Source organism: Equus asinus, chromosome 27, assembly GCF_041296235.1.
Source record: "Equus asinus isolate D_3611 breed Donkey chromosome 27, EquAss-T2T_v2, whole genome shotgun sequence".
NCBI lineage: Eukaryota > Metazoa > Chordata > Mammalia > Perissodactyla > Equidae > Equus > Equus asinus.
In genome coordinates, this window is record NC_091816.1 from 20,088,822 (window position 1) to 20,106,191 (window position 17,370).

General features: G+C 35.7%; 1 protein-coding gene across 50 annotated transcripts in view; it reads left to right on the top strand.

Annotated features, from left to right (window-relative positions):
- Window positions 1–17,370, top strand: part of PCM1 (pericentriolar material 1) — an 84,082-nt gene that overhangs the window by 25,331 nt on the left and 41,381 nt on the right. For 28 of the 50 annotated variants that reach the window (XM_070499689.1, XM_070499677.1, XM_070499703.1 and 25 more), the window contains 14 exons: window positions 19–128; window positions 2,011–2,227; window positions 4,152–4,353; window positions 5,298–5,471; window positions 5,967–6,124; window positions 6,276–6,511; window positions 9,232–9,386; window positions 9,529–9,658; window positions 10,696–10,836; window positions 11,349–11,539; window positions 13,127–13,330; window positions 15,034–15,253; window positions 15,356–15,501; window positions 16,018–16,208. In XM_070499689.1, coding sequence (XP_070355790.1) covers window positions 19–128; window positions 2,011–2,227; window positions 4,152–4,353; window positions 5,298–5,471; window positions 5,967–6,124; window positions 6,276–6,511; window positions 9,232–9,386; window positions 9,529–9,658; window positions 10,696–10,836; window positions 11,349–11,539; window positions 13,127–13,330; window positions 15,034–15,253; window positions 15,356–15,501; window positions 16,018–16,208 — 2,475 coding nt within the window. Of the gene's footprint in view, window positions 1–18; window positions 129–2,010; window positions 2,228–4,151; window positions 4,354–5,297; window positions 5,472–5,966; window positions 6,125–6,272; window positions 6,512–9,231; window positions 9,387–9,528; window positions 9,659–10,695; window positions 10,837–11,348; window positions 11,540–13,126; window positions 13,331–15,033; window positions 15,254–15,355; window positions 15,502–16,017; window positions 16,209–17,370 lie in introns of all 50 variants that reach the window. The other 22 variants (XM_044760417.2, XM_044760416.2, XM_070499674.1 and 19 more) reach the window with 1 other exon arrangement.

Here is a 17,370-nt window from a genome sequence, read left to right on the forward strand (position 1 = left end):
TGTTAATTTTCTTTCCAGTTGTAGCAGAAACTACAGGTAGCCTGTCTGGCGTCAGTATCACGTCTGAACTAAATGAAGAATTGAATGATTTAATTCAGCGTTTTCATAATCAGCTTCGTGATTCTCAGGTAACTTAATTTTTTTAGTATAGTTGAGTTTAGAATCACATCAATAAAAATAGTGTTCTCAAACTTTCTTGAGCACAAATGTCACCTGGCATGGTTGTTTAAAAAGTGTGGATTCCTGGTCAGTGGGATTCCTCCACCTCCAAAATTATAAATCACACATTTGGGGTGGGCTTCTCCCCAATGTGAGTCCAGTTCTGGAAGTTTGGGGACTATAATTTGGGAAACTATTAGACTACAATCTACTTTGAATGAAGTGATTGATGAAATTTTCCCTTTGTATGCTACTAGATGACATTATTTTTTTCTCTAAAACATTGTTAATGATCACAACCTTTAAACTTATGTTTGAGTCTGTGTCCTTGCACTATTTTACTAATAATTTTAAGAAAGTTCTTAAGTTGAATTTAGAGTTAATTGTTATAATTTGATGACCTTTGTAAGTAATGATATAAATGCAAAATTTCAATTCCTGGGCCTTAAGTAAGAAAGATTAAAATTAAGTAAAAATATTAAAAATTAAGTAAGAATTAATACCTCTCCTCTGGAAATGAGTATGATTGAAGACGCAGTGTCTCCTGCCTACTGACCAAGTGAAAATAAAAGAATATGGTCCAACCACTTTGGAGAGTTATTTAGCAATATCCTGTACATTTTTTCTAATGACTCTGCAGTATCCCACCTTAGAGAAATGCTCACATGTTCACAAGGAGATATGTACAAGAACATTCATGGCAGCATTGTGTTAATAGCAAAAAATGAGAAAACCTAAATGTCCATGAATAGGAAAACAGATTAATAAATTATGATATATACATAGAGTGAAATTCTGTGATCAGTTACAGTAAATGAACCAGAACTAATGAATGGAAAATGAGAGTTTAAGAAGGATGCCACTTAGCTTATGTTTAAAAATGTGTAAAGAATGCGTATTTTTAATTGACATGTACATAACTATTACAAAATAAAAACGTATATAAGAATGGTGGATATCTAATTCTAGACTGTGGTTATCTCTGGAGAGGGTAATGGGATTGGGGATTGATATGTATAGAGCTTTAGCTGTATCTGTAATGTTGTGTTTCCCTTAAAAAAGAAAATAATTCATGAAAATGTGGCAAAATGTTGAAATTTGACTAAGCTCAGTGATGGTTATTCATTATGATTCCCTAAGCCTTAAGGTTTTTGAAATGTTTCATAGTTTTTCTTTTTAAGCAGAGGAACATAGGAAAGAAGTGGTAGTAAAAACTGATAGATTAAGAAGTTAAAATTTGGGGCCAGCCCAGTGGCATAGTGGTTAAGTTTGCATGTTCTGCTCCGTAAGCCTTGGATTTGCAGGTTTGGATCCCAGGTGTGGACCTGTGCATGGCTCATCAAACCATTCTGTGGCGGTGTCCCACATACAAAACAGAGGAAGATTGGCACAGATGTTAGCTCAGTGACAATCTTCCTCAAGCAAAAAGAGGAAGATTGGCAATAGATGTTAGCTCAGGGCCAATCTTCCTCACCAAAAAAAAAAAAAAAAAGTTAAAATTTATGGTGATGGTGCTCAAAAGATGGCAAGAGAGAAAATGAGATTTTTAAAGATTTATTCTATATAAAATTTAGCATTTCTAGCACTTAATTTAGATCTAGGTCATAATGTTCAGTGAATCCAAGACCACTGTAGTTATATGTATCTGTAAAACTATATATATATATGTGTTACAATGGCACATCAGGAAACAGTATGCAATTTGGGAATAGGAAAGGCACGTGCTTACCCACCAGCACAACCTAGGCCAATATTTATCTCTTTTTATAAAGAATAGTTATGCATTCTTAATACGAGAATACAACCTTTAATTGCCTCAGTCTTTATTTTTCTTCGTCTTTTTTTTATAAGCCTCCAGCTGTTCCAGATAATAGAAGACAGGCAGAAAGTCTTTCATTAAGTAGGGAGGTTTCCCAGAGCAGGAATCCATCAGTTTCAGAACATTTGCCTGATGAGAAAGTCCAACTTTTTAGCAAAATGCGAGTATTACAGGAAAAGAAACAAAAAATGGACAAACTGCTTGGGGAACTTCATACACTTCGAGATCAGCATCTGAACAATTCATCATGTAAGTAAATCTGGCTCAGTAGTATTAGGTACAGGACACATAGGTATATATGATGGTGCATAATAGTTACTTAATAAATATTTGGTGAATGAATGAACACATAGTTCCCAATGAAAATTATACGTTTTGTGGGGAGGTAGGATTTGCATGGGAAAAGTTTTTAAGTCACAAGGCAATGTGTGATAAAAGACAAGTAGATGATAGATCTGTTCTGTAATTCAGAAATTGGAAAGAATAAACTTGGGCCTTGAAAAACTGGTAGGATTGTAATTAAGGGAAAAGTGGAAGAGAAGGTAACTTTGGTACTTGGACATAATACTGCATTTTTTACCATATTCAAAATATGCCTTTTAAAAAAAAAACTAATCCACATTAGTACTTTGATTTACAAACTATGAAACAGATTTAGAAAGTAATTGTATAAAAAACACAAGGTATGAAAAACATAGTACCTATGGTTTAGTATGAAATGTCCATAACTTACATCCTTTTTGAAAATATGTAAATAGTTATCTAAGGTGGGAATAAGAAAGGCATAGTCATCCTACTTATACTAGTTATATAGGAAAGGCAATAATCATCCTAGTTATACTATAGGAACTGTCTTTTCTACGGATGTTTTACTTGTCTCTGTCTAATTCAGATTTACTTACTAGTCCTCATTTGCTATCCTCATACCTTCTCAAGCCTGGTCCCTGCCTCTTACACAAACAGTTAGTAATAGGAGCTCTGGCATTGGAAACTGGAGTCCGTGGGGTCAACTGCAACTGGTCATTCTTCTTCAGCATTCCAGCTCCTCTCTTATTAAAGAAACGCCAAAGGATACAAACATCATCTCTGGAGTCCCTGTTCTTTGTTCTTCACCCATCTCCTATTTCTCTGTCAACCCAAAAGAACCTTACTGTTTCTCCCCTGAAAGATAGTCCTTTCTTTTCCCTGATCCCTGCTGGTCTCCTCCTCCTCTAGAGCATAAACTAACCCCAATTCTTATCCTTCCTAAACAGGTAAACTCAACTAAGAAAAACTTAAAATTTGCACTCAAGGCTTTAAAGACAGTAGCACTCTGCCTACTGATGACTCTAAAAAATCATTTTCTTTCCAGTTAGGAAACAGTGTGAAAGCAGCAGCAAAAGGTAGAACAGTCAAGGAATAGGATAGAAGGACTACTGGCAATCAGCTATAGCAACTGATAATGTGAGCAACGAATAATGGTGGTCGTGAGAAAGAGATAAAAGACAATAGTTTTAAAGTGGTGGGAGAAAGAGAAGTGCAAAGAAAGTTTCTTAATCTTCATTCATTGCCCTTGAAGGCATAGCATATCTTTGTCTGATCTGTGTGGACAGAAAAGTGATTAAAATATAATTCAAGGACTGTATAGGATTAGCCATCATCTAATTAGAAAATTTTATTGCTGAGTAGTATTTCTTGGATGGATGTACCACAGTCACTTTAGCAATTTTGCTTTAACCTTTGGAACAAGAAAAGTTCCATCTTGGAGACCAGATATCATTCCTTTGAGCTGTGGATTTAGAACACTCTTAGGGAGCTAACCTGCTATGGCTGCCCTGTGAAAGTTTGTAGATGGTATACTGAACATCATACATAGTGGCCCTGCTGAACCTAACCTAGAACCAAGTTTATCAGAGGAGTGCTCTAGTTACTTTTTCAAGATAGAGTTCTTGTCAATTTCCATCTTGTCTTTCCTTATTCTTTCCTGTCTGTTTTAACTCTGTTTGGTTGAAGGACATGTTAATAAACAGGTGGCCTGGATGTTATATCCTTAAGTTTCTAAAATTTAAATCTGCAGAATTTAAGATGTTAATGGTTTTTACTTTTTGTTTTTCTATATCCAAGCAAACTTTGGATAAGTGTTGTTTGATGCCATATTTATTTGTTTATGGTAACTGGTCTTTTTTGTTTGTAGTTGTGCCTTCTTCAGTCTCTCCACAAAGGAGTGTGGATCAGAGAATTACATCTTCAGCTCCGTCTGCTCCTGTAGGCTTAGCACCAGTTGTCAACGGAGAATCCAATAGTCTCACATCATCTGTTCCTTATCCGGCTGCTTCTCTAGTTTCTCAGAATGAGAGTGAAAGTGAAGGCCATCTAAATCCAACTGAAAAACTCCAGTAAAACATTTTTACAAACGTTGTTTACATAGATTAGAATTGAGTAATGGGGATAAATCCTGGGTTTTTTACTTTGATTGTTGAATTTCTGGAAAAGTTGAATTTATTTGATATTCTTAAGTGATAACAGTGGTAGAAGTGTGTCTGTGTAATATGTGCATTCTTTGAGTTGTCCGGGAGAAATGTGACATAACACAGGTCAATTTCTGTAAGCTGATGTTTTCCTGTTTTCCAGATAAAGGATTAGCAGTAGCTGGGGCTACAGTTAAAAGATATCTATATTCAAATGGTTTAGAACCCAGACTCTAGAGTCAGACAGCCCTGCAGTTGTGTCTCACGAGGCTGTGTGACGGTGGTCAAACACCTTACCCTTACTGAGCCTCATTTTCTTCATTTGCAAAATAGGGATGATAATATACCTGTTCACTAACATGTTTTATAGAAGTAAAAAACATTGGCATAGTTCTTGACGTTTAGTAAAAACTGAACAATTATTATTTTTCGTAAATATATTATATACTTTATAGATCTCTATATGTTGTAGACAAATTGGGAACTTCTGTAAATGCTCAGTAAAGCCTGCATACCTGATTTGTCTGAGAGGTAGTGTTTAAATTGAATATTTAGTACTGCACATTTTTGAGAAACCTAGGAATATTTTCAACATTGAGTTTTAAGCTGTTAACATTTATACCTTAATTTTAATACTTGAAACTGGTTTGCTTAAGCTTTTGTCCCTAGCGTAACATAAGAAAATAAAGGAATGAGATTTTGAGTAAGCTGTACGTGCAATTAAATTCATTACTTTACAGTCATATCCCCTGGATATTTGATTAGATCTAAATTTTGTTACTGCTGGCTGCTATTATATGAAAATAATACGTGCTTTGTTTTGCCAAAATTAGTATGAATGTTATATATATGTACCTTTTGTTGTTTATCAGGAAGTTAAATGAAGTTCGAAAGAGATTGAATGAACTAAGAGAGTTAGTTCATTATTATGAACAGACATCAGATATGATGACAGATGCTGTAAATGAAAACACAAAAGATGAAGAGACTGAAGAGTCAGAATATGATTCTGAGCATGAAAATTCTGAACCTGTTACTAACATTCGGTAAAAACTTATTTCTAAGTTTGTTTTTCTAACGTATTCATCTTAACTTAATAGTTTTAATATGGAACAAAAAAGAACCTCATTAGAGTGCTATTTGCCTTTTATTTAACTTTGCTTCTGTAAGTACAATATTTTTGTTGGTATAATCTTACTCGCCCTCTAAAGAAATGCATATAGGGAGGTATTGAATACAGTAGTTTAGTAAATTGGCTGTTTGTTAGATCAAATGCAAGTAAATCATAAGAAGTATCTAACTTAACATTTTCCTACCTCTTTTAGGTGTAATTTTGACTTTTCATATGTTTTTATTCTTAAATTTCCAAATAGCAGAGGTTAATGAAAAGCAAGAGCCAGTTATTCCGAGTTGGGCTCTAAGTGGGGAAATAGCCAGTGATGTTCATAGTTTGGAATTATTTTATCAGCAATCCTAAGACTTTTGATGTAAATTTATTTTTTTTTACCTTAAATAACTTCAGGCTCTTTTCTTTCTTTTAGAAATCCACAAGTAGCTGCCACCTGGAACGAAGTAAATAGTAATTCTAATGCACAGTGTGTTTCTAATAATAGAGATGGGAGATCAGTTAATTCTAATTGTGAAATTAACAACAGATCTGCTGCCAACATAAGGGCTCTAAACATGCCTCCTTCTTTAGGTATGATTGACTATTCACAGATAATTTTGCTGTATTTTACTTGGGAAGTAGATTTTCATTAGTACTTTTCTTAAGTTTATTAAACTAATAATTAATTTAATAAACTTAAGTTTAATAAATTATTGATTTCAATAATATATGTTTTCAGCAGATTGTCGATATAATAGAGAAGGAGAACAGGGGATTCATGTTGCACAAGGTGAAGATGATGAGGAAGAGGAGGAAGAAGCGGAAGATGAGGGAGTCAGTGGAGCTTCATTATCTAGTCATAGGAGCAGTCTGGTTGATGAGGCTCCAGAAGATGCCGAATTTGAACAGAAGATCAGTAGACTTATGGCTGCGAAACAGAAACTTAGACAGTTACAAGATCTTGTTGCTATGGTACAGGTAAATACTGCTAGGTTTTTAAAAAACATTTTGTCAAATAGTCCAGTCTTATTTAGAAGGTAAGATTTATGTATGTGTTTGATAATTCTGTTGGTATAATCATACTAATACACATTTATTGAGTTCTTACTGAGTGCCAGGTTTAAATCTTAGCACTTTACATGCCATGTATCAGAGATCAGCAGACTTTCTCTATTAAGGGTGAGTTAGTAAATATTTTAGGCTCTGTGGGCCATATATTCTCTGTCACAACTACTCAATGCAAAAGCAGCCAAATAGACAATACATAAATATGTGAGCATTGCTATGTTCTAATATAACTTTATTACAAAAACATGTTTGTTTGTTGTTTTGCTGGACACCCCAGTCTTATATCATGTAGAACTCGTGATATCTCAGTGAGGCAGAATTCAGCATGTTAAAGAGATGTTAGCTGACCCAGGTTATAGTGTTGTCAGAGCCAGAATTGAGACTCTCTTATACCAGAGCCTGAGATCTTAAATCACTTGATGTGAAAGGAAAACCGTATGATGTTTTATTCAGCAAGGCCAGATAAGTAAAGTTCAAACTATTAGTCATAAATTTTAAAAAGCCATTTGCACATATGAACATGATATTATGTAACTTAACACTTCTTTATACACACGTACATTTTTGCTTATACATTCAAAGTATATCTGTAGAAGGCTACATAAACTGGTAACATTCGTTACCTGTGGAGAGAGGAATCAGTTGGGGGACAGGGATGAAAAGGAGACTTTCTACATGTCTTTTTTACTTTTTGAACTTTGATCATGTGACTGTACTACCATTTGAAAAAATTAAAACAGCTTCCAAAGCAAATAGTAGTAGGTTGTGCCATCTCAAACATCATTGTACTTGTTTATTACTTTCCCACTTTTTCTTTGATTCCTTTCTTCAGATGTATTGCCAAAAGTGGGAATAATAGATCAGAAATGATGAATGACTTGGTGGCTTACACATGACTCAGCTTATGTTCAGGCCTATAGTGAAGCTCTTTTGCTTCAAGGACTGTTCTAAGATCTGAAATATTTATATGAGAAATGATAAAACTGTAATGCAGAGGGATTAAGGGGCCTCCTACTGAAAGAGAACTGTTAAAAGAAGGACCCAAATCCCCAAGTTTTTTACATCAGTTTAAGGTCGATGAGTTTTATTTATTTTACTAAGGGTAGTTGTCTTTTTTCTTATTTTAACTTTTACTTGTATCCTATTTCCCAAGAGACCTGGGAGAAGGTCTAAACAGTTAGACAGTTACCATGATTATATAAAACTATTACTACTCTTCCTAATTAGATTATTCTGGACGACTTTTTTTTTTTTTTAAAGATTGGCACCTGAGCTAACAACTGTTGCCAATCTTTTTTTTTCCTCCCCAAATCCCCCCAGCACATAGTTGTGTATTTTTAGTTTGTGGCACGTGGGACACCGCCTCAACATGGCCTGGTGAGTGGTGCCGTGTCCGTGCCCAGGATCCGAACCGGTGAAACCCTAGGCCTCAGGAAGTGGAGCGTGCAAACTTAACCACTTGGCCACGGGGCTGGCCCCTCTGGACGACTTTTATGGCCCTTATGAAACCTCTGTATCTTATAAGTCTCCAGATGTCTCTCTCTTAGTTCCTTAGTCTCTGATGCAGTGTGTGTTAAAACAATAATTGTTTAGTCAGTTACTTTCTTAACTTTCTTTTAGTGTTGGAGTTTGTATCATTTCAGTTGTTTAGTCTCTTCCATACTACCATCTGAAACTTGAGGCAGTTTTGTTTTGCATTTTTTTCTCATACGTTAATTTTTCTACTTATTATGTGAAAATGCCTCATGATTTAGCTTTTATATTCTTCATTTCCAACTTGAGTCAGTTTCTTTCTGATCTTCCTATTCATACTAGTAATGAATTAGATTATTTTTCACATTGATGCAAAGACCAAATACTACCATTTCTACAAACTTAAAATTGATTAGACAATTTTATAATTACAGTTTTATTAGAGTGATATGTCCAAAGGTTAAAGTTTCAGTTGAGATCTTCAGAGAACCAAGGGTAAATATAAAATATGTAGAGTTAAATGTTTTTAAGAAAAGGCAGTAGTTCACCCACAACCCCCCATTTTAATAAATACATTGATTTCAACAGAAGATATAGATCTGCTGTTAGGAAGATATGAACTTTAGTTGTTTTTCCAGTAGTCATGACAGATTTGAGATGCTATATTCTCACTATTTTTTGTATTGTGAACATTGGTACTTGTTTGGCAAACTAAAGGCCAAAGTAAGGAAATGGAAAATTTTAATCAGAGCAAGTGACACTGGATATTAATCATTTGAAGTTGTTAATTTAAAATTATACCTTAAGAAAAATTAACTAATATCAAGAGTCCCAGCTCCAATGGTATATTTTTTATCTTCTTCATATCCACTAGATAGTTATTGTTTGGTAGCTTGGTCTCTGGTCAAGATAAGAAAAAGCAACTTAATATTTCTCATGACTGGGTAATTGGCAGCTTAAATTTTAAATATACTGTTTTCAGTTTTAGCACTTCATTTCCTGCCATCGATAAAGGATGAACTTCAGTGTTCTCTAAAAATCTACTGCTTTAATTTTTATGTTATGTGAATTTTATAGACTAGTGGTATTTACTAATTATATGAATTGGATAATCCTTTAGATATGAAGATAATTTTAATATAATGATGGTGTTTTAGGATGATGATGCAGCAGACCAAGGAGTTATGTCTGCCCATACTTCAAATTTGGATGATTTCTACCCAGCAGAAGAAGACACCAAACAAAATGCAAATAACACTAGAGGAAATGCCAGTAAAACACAGAAAGATGCTGGAGTAAATGAAAAGGCAAGGTATGTTAAGCTTATGGCTTTCGTTTAATGAAAATTTAGCACCTGTTACAGAGAAGGTACTCAGATAGGTGTGCTGTATTATTCGTGCTTAATGCTATCATCAGATTTACTGGGGTCCACAAATATGTCAATTTAATTATAGAGAGAAATTTTATGAGGCTAAACTACAGCAGCAACAGAGAGAGCTCAAACAATTGCAGGAGGAAAGAAAGAAACTGATTGAGATTCAAGAGAAAATTCAAGCATTGCAAAAGGCATGTCCTGACCTACAGGTAATTAGGAAATGTTTTTCTTTCCATTTTGTCTGAAAAAAGATGTTTAAAACCTAATGTCAATTGACAGTACTCTTTGTCTTTTTCTAGTACTGATGTGACATTTATATTTATTAATTTTATGATTAATGAAATGGATGAACTAATAAAATGGGTTAGGGTTGTACATTTATACTATGAAAGATAGCACTTAGGAATTGACTCTGTTTCCATTTTTTCACTCATTGGGCTAGCTAGTTATAGGTTCAGAATATGAATATTTATAGCTATTTATTATATTAAAATATTCTCGTTTGAACTTTGCAATTAAGGGACTATCATTTCCATCTTTTACTGGCCCAAAATTACATAATAAAGCTCTTAAGCCATTGTGAGTTACCTAAGGGAATTAAGATATTTTATTTGTAGTTTGAATATTAAATGTATATACCTTTGCTTATTAAATAGCCCCTTGAATATTAAATGTATATACCTTTGCTTATTAAATAGCCCCCTGTGTATGGGTCTTTGAGATTGAACAGAGAATGAGCAATCCTTGACCATGTCAGGTAACCAGGAGTAGGGTTAACATGGGAAGGGAATATCAATTCTTTTTGAGATTTTTCTTAAAATTTATTGGTTAGCTTTATTCTTCAGTTAGGTTTTGTTTTCAAAGAAAGGGAAACACATCAAATGATGTTTCTAATATAAGTTTATTTTCTAGACTCTTAACCTTTTTCAGTTTAATCCTTTTCCCTTGTCTCCAATTTAAATAACATCCAGAGGAATATATGCCAGAGTGGGTTGAGTATATGAAATTTTCCGCAATAACATTTTATCCCTTTTGTCTCTATTGTTGCTGAGGGTTGGTTACTACTCGTTGACTTTAGCCTGTGTTTTCATGTGTCAGGTTTTCTTTGGATCATGATGGCAGTTAAGGTCTGGTAATGACAAATTAGGTATGGTACTAGAGCCCTAGAGAAGTAGTAAAATAACTGCTTTTATGAAATTAACATAACTGCTTTAATTCATAATAGTTTTTACCAACCCTTTTTTAGCTGTCAGCCACTAGTGCCGGTAATTGTCCCACAAAAAAATATATTCCAGCTGTTACTTCAACCCCAACTGTTAATGAAAATGAAACCAGTACAAGCAAATCTGTTTTTGAGCCTGAAGATTCTTCAGTAGTAGATAATGAGGTATTGTACATTGTACCCTGTTGTTCCTGAGTCAAGTCATATCTTAACAAGGAGTATTGATTATCTGCAAAATGTGTTTTTAAATGTAGCCTGTTTTATGTCTTTTAGTTGGGAGAAGAAATAACTTTTTCCAAAAGTAATTAAATTGGGATCTTTTCAGAATAGTCTTGCTCTTTATTAGCAAATATTTGGCAGAATTATAGGTAAAGGATAGCTGCAGCAAATAGTAATCATCTCAATTAGAAAGAATTATCTTTTAGCATTTTGTTTACATGTGATCTGTAGAAAACATTATTCTTCTTTTTCTAGATAGTTGAAATATTTTTGTTTTCATTAAGAATTAATGATTGCCTGATTTTTTTCTTATTTATGGATATTTTAACCTTCATGTAAAAAGGATAGAGTGAGAATAGAAATGTTTGTTGGTATTGACAGGATTAACCTGTTATTCTTTAAGGCTAAAACAAATCCAGATATTTACAGTAACTTGACTTTGATTTTTAAAATAATAGCTATGGTCAGAAATGCGAAGACATGAAATGTTAAGGGAAGAGCTGCGACAGAGAAGAAAGCAACTTGAAGCTCTGATGGCTGAACATCAGAGGAGGCAAGGTCTAGGTGAAACTGCATCTCCAGTGGCTGTTTCTCTGAGAAGTGATGCATCTGAGAACCTGTGTACTCCTCAGCAAAGTAGAACAGAAAAGTAAGAGAATTGTTTGAGTCATTTTTTTTTAACATCACCTACCTAAGGCCTGTGGGATAGGTAGCGTCATTTCCCCTCTACTTCACAGCACAAATCTGTTTCAGTGAGGCTAGTTTAAGCATGACCTTTATGAGTCAGTTTAACTAAATCCAGGTGCTTTCTATTCTAACTTCGCATAGCATCAACCGTCTGTCTTTTTTTAATTACTAACACACTTGATTAAACGGTGATACAGATTTTCCTGAGTATATAAACCTTATTTTCTTAGTTTTCAGCTTATAAAAAGAAAATGCTTGATACTTTGTAGTGCTTTTCTATCAGGCAGAAATAAGCACTTTTTAATTTAAATTGAGCATCTGCTGCTTGTTAAGTTTCCTAAGGATCTTAAAACATTATGTAAAACATTTAGTTTTTAGGATTTAAGTTTGAGATTTCTGCATTTAGAGTATTTCTGGGGGCTGGCCCTGTGACTGAGTGGTTAAGTTTGTGCACTCTGCTTTAGTGGCCTGGGGTTTGCTGGTTTGGATCCTGGACATGGACCTACACACCACTCATCAAGCCGTGCTGTGGCAGCATCCCACGTAGAACAACTAGAATGACTTACAAGTAGGATATACAACTATGTACTGGGGCTTTGAGGAGGAAAAAAAAAAGAGGAAGATTGGCAACAGATGTTAGTTCAGGGCCAATTTTCCTCACCAAAAAAAAAGCATATCTTAAAAAAAAAAGAAGATTTCTAAAAGAGTTGGTTATCTGTAAGATCAGTTAATTACTTATCTATATAGTAGTATTCACATCTAAAATTTTGAAACCCAAATTTGTTGTGACCTCACCTTTTAATATCCTCAGATGGCATTTCTGGAACATTGCACCAAGCCCCTTCTCTTTCTTCCTCTTAGAAGAACTTTTTCTGTTCTGGGAGTCTCAGTATGCTTTTTATTGATCACACTATATCTATAATATTTTATTCTATTTTGAGTACCACAACTATCTGTACTTTAAAAAAGTTTTTAAAAAGTTTTGATAAGCATCTAGGTTTTAGAACCATAGATCTAGAATTCTGCTTTCCAGTATGGCAGCCACTAGATATAGGTGGCTATTTAAATTAAAATTAAATAGAATTAAAAATTCATTTTCTCTGTCACACCAGGCATATTTTAAGTGCTCATTAGTCATGTGTACCTAGTGGTCACTGTATGGACAGCACAGATATAGATCATTACTACCATTGCAGAAAGTTATCTGTTGGACAGCTCTGATCTAGAAAACTGTCACTCAAGGAAAAGTTGAAAGTTGAGGGGGATTTAGTTTAGGAAAAGGGTTCCAGGGGATGTGATTACTATTTTAAGTTATTTGAAGAATTATTTTCTGAAAGGCAGAGTAAATATATTTTGTATAACAGCAGTAGGGAGAGTACCACCCATCTTGTAGTTACTGTGATTAAATGAAATTTTATATATACACATATGTGCATATACATACATGCGTACATGTATATATTTGGTACAATGTCTGGTACATAGTAGATGGTAAAGTATTTAGCTCATCTCCAGAATGATCTCTTGGTTTTTGTCTCTTAATCTCTAGAACAATGGCAACTTGGGGAGGTTCTACCCAGTGTGCACTAGATGAAGAAGGAGATGAAGATGGTTACCTTTCTGAAGGAATTGTTCGGACAGATGAAGAGGAGGAAGAAGAAGAGCAAGATGCTAGTTCCAATGATAACTCTTCCATGTATCCTCCTAACAGTGTGAATCATAACTCTTATAATGTAAAGGAAACTAAAAATAGGTTAGTTTCACTGTTTCAATTTTTTGCTTGATTTGAAGAGTCTTGGGTCTTTCTGACACCAAGCAATTCTCTGATTCTCTGGACCAACTGAGTATCTTACAATTTAATTCAGTTCTGACACTAACTACTTGGAGCTAGGGCAGACCCCACAAGTTAAGGGACTCAGTCACATAAGCCTGCCCCCACTTCAGATGCCAGTTGCAAGTCCCACGTCCCCAGGGTACCCACACTTATGTCTGACTTGGCTACAAATTTTGGGGTTCCACAACCCCTCTTCAGGTTCCATAATTTGCTAAAACAATTCACAGAACTTAGGAAAACACTTGTGTTTACTGGTTTCTTATAAAGGATACAACTCAGCAACAGCCAAATTGAGGAGGTGCATAGGCCAAGGTATGAGTTGGGGAGTGGCACAGAGCTTCTTCCATGCGCCCTCTGGCGGCTGACCACCTTCCCAGAACTTCAGTTGTTCACCAACCCAGAAGGTCTCCTAACTGCCTTGTTTAGGGGTTTTTATGGAGGTTTCATTTCATAGGCACAATTGATTAAATTTACTGGCCACTGGTGATTAAACTCAATCTCTGGCCCCTCCCCTCCCTGGAGGTTAGGACATGGGGCTAAAAGTTCCCACCCTCTAATCACCTGCTTGGTTTTTCTGGCAACCAGCCCCCATCATGAAACTATCTAGGTCTTGCCAAGAGTTGTTAGCATAAACTCAGGTATGGTTGAAAGGGGCTCATTATAAATAACAAAGACACTCCTGTACTTAGGAGATAGAGTTTTAGGAGCTGTGTGCCAGGAACCTAGGACAAAGACCAAATATATTTTTTATTATACCACAAGAGTGTTGCCAAGATACATTCCACCTAGACTGGATCAAGATTCGTAAGCTTTGATCTTCTCCCCTGTTTTGGGGAATTAAGCAAAAATTAAAAATCATAGGATACAAAATTATGTGGACACTTCTGTGTAAAACATAAAGGAAAAAAGACTGGAAGAGAATAAAAAATGATACAAGGCTAGAAATCTGGAACGTTTCCCATCTCTATTTCCATACTTTTTTTTTTAGTGAGGAAGATGTGCCCTGAACTAACATCCATTGCCAATCTGCCTCTTTTTGTTTTGAGGCAGATTAGCCCTGAGCTAAGGTCCATGCCAGTCTTCCTCTATTTTGTGTTTGGGATACCTCTTCAGCATGGCTGATGAGTGGAGTAGGTCCACACCCAGGATCTGAACCCACAAACCCAGGCCGCTGAAGCAGAACGCATGGAACTTTAACCACTCAGCCATGGGGCTGGCCCCAATTTTCCATGCTTTTAAAGTCCTTTGAACTTAAAAAGAGAGGGGCTGACCCCATGGCCAAGTGGTTAAGTTTGTGCACTCTGCTTTGGCGGCCCAGGGTTCGCTGGTTCAAATTCTGGGCATGGACCTGCACACCGTTCATCAAGCCATGCTGTGGTGGCACCCCACACAGAAGAACTAGAAGGACTTACAACTAGGATATACAACCATGTACAGGGACTTTAGGGAGGCCAAAAAAAGGAAGATCGGCAGCAGATGTTAGCTCAGGGCCAATCTTCCTCACGAAAAAGCATTAAAAAAAAAGAATACTGGCCTGTGGGCCAGGGTATCAGGGTTTATTGCTGGATTTTAAAAATCAAATAATTACATATGATGACCTAATGCTTTAAATCTTGTGTTAGGTGGAAGAACAATCGCCCTTTTTCAGCAGATGGAAATTATCGTCCTTTAGCCAAAACAAGACAACAGAATATCAGCATGCAACGGCAGGAAAACCTTCGTTGGGTGTCAGAACTCTCTTACGTAGAAGAGAAAGAACAATGGCAAGAACAAATCAATCAGCTAAAGAAACAGCTTGATTTCAGTGTCAATATTTGTCAGACCTTGATGCAAGACCAGCAGGTAGAGTTTACTATGAAAGTAAAATTTTTTTATCTTGTTTTTGAAGCAATACACATTTTTCTCAAGTCATCAGTAACTATAACAAAATTTTTCTTTCCATAGACTCTGTCTTGTCTGCTACAAACTCTTCTCACGGGTCCTTACAGTGTTATGCCCAGCAATGTTGCGTGTCCTCAAGTCCACCTTATCATGCACCAGTTGAACCAGTGCTATACTCAGCTAACGTGGCAACAGAATAACGTGCAGAGGTAATCTATGTCTTAGAAGCAGTGTGACTGTGTAGTCAGAGCTCACACTGAGCAGGGGTTTCACAGTTACCTCTGGGAGAAAAGGGCAGGAGCCAAATTGCCTATTCAGATATTCTGTGTCACTCAAGAATTTTATAAACAGTGGTTTGCCCAGTGTTCACTTTTAATACTGTGGACTTGACTTTTGTTCTTAAAATTTTATAGTATTCAGCTTTACACTTACCTTTGGTGAATTGTATGGTGTGTATATTATACCTCAGTAAAGCTGTAAACAACAACAAAAATGAGCTTCTTGTGGTTATGCTTACTGTCTGATAGAAGTGCTAAGGGCAGTTAGTTCTTGTTCCAAAGGCTGAGTGTACAGGACAAGCAGATATCTGTTGTAGTAAATATCAGAGCAGTCAGTGTGTTCTGCATACTGTTGAATCATTTGGTATATATATTCTTTCTCAATGTACTTTAAATAGATGCTAATAGAATTGATTTTTAAATTACTGACTTACCAAAATTTTATAGGTTGAAACAAATGCTAAATGAACTTATGCGCCAACAAAATCAGCATCCAGAAAAACCTGGAAGCAAGGAGAGAGGCAGCAGTGCATCACACCCTCCTTCTCCCAGTTTATTTTGTCCTTTCAGCTTTCCAACACAGCCTGTAAATTTGTTTAACCTACCTGGGTTTACGAATTTTTCATCATTTGCACCAGGTAAGTGATTAAAAATGTAAAGGGAAGATAAGTAAATGCAGAGTGTTTGAGAATATCATTAGTCTGCTGCATGGATTTTTATTATTCTCTTTTGGATTGATAGGAAACGTTTAATCATAATATGGTTGCTAATGAAATTAAATGAACTGTGTATTTATGAATGATTACTTAGTCTTATACCTTTGAATTATGCAACAACTATTTAGTAAGGAGAAAAGGAATTAACCTATCCAGTGACTGCTGTATGCCAGGCACTGTGTGAAACATTAGGAGAGTGAGGAGGAATAAGACAAGATAACAGAGTAGCTTCATGTCTTGGTAGGGAGATATACTACTACACTAAAGGTGAGTGCTTAGTTTAGGCTTATCTTTAATTTTACTTAGCTTAGCCTTTTATTTAGCCTTTTTTTCTGCACCCATTACATGCCAGACACTATTTAAATGACTGGGAGTCAGATGAGTAAGACTAATGCTTTAAGGAATTCAGAGTCTAGTGAGGAAGCCAAGAATGTCAGTAAATCCTTAGTGCAGCACCATGAGTGCCATAGCAGTGATGCAAATGAGGTGAGTGACTGACTCTTCCTTGGGGCAAAAGATTGTCAGCAAATATGTTTTTTTCAGAAAAAGTGTTATTTAAGCTAAAGAACAAATAGAATTTATTTCCAGGGGGGTTAGGAGGGAAAGGGCTTTCTAATCAATGAAACTATCTAGATTTACAAAGCAATGAAACAGTGTATCACTTAGGGAATTGGGAGGTCATTAAGTGTGGCTAGGATGTAGGGCCATGGCTGGGGAAGAGTAACTGATGTGGCTGGAGAGCAGTGGAGGCTCTTTGTGCTGTGCACAGAAGCTTAGAATTTCCATTGCAGACTAGAGGGGCCGTTGAAGAATTTTGAGCAGGTGATAGCATGAGATTTATATTTTAGAGAGGTTATACTGGTGATAGTGTTGAGGAGAGATTGGAGAGAAGGAGCTAAGAGTATAGCTGCTGAGTAGAAAATAGAAGGCTGTTGCATACTCTCAGGGACAGAATGATAGCTTGACCTAAGGCATCAGAGGCAGGGGTGAAGAAGAAGGTGGAATTCAAAAGACATTCTGGAGGTAGAAGTTAAGTGACCAGTTAGGTGAGATGAATCATGAAGGAGGAGGAGTTGAAGATGTT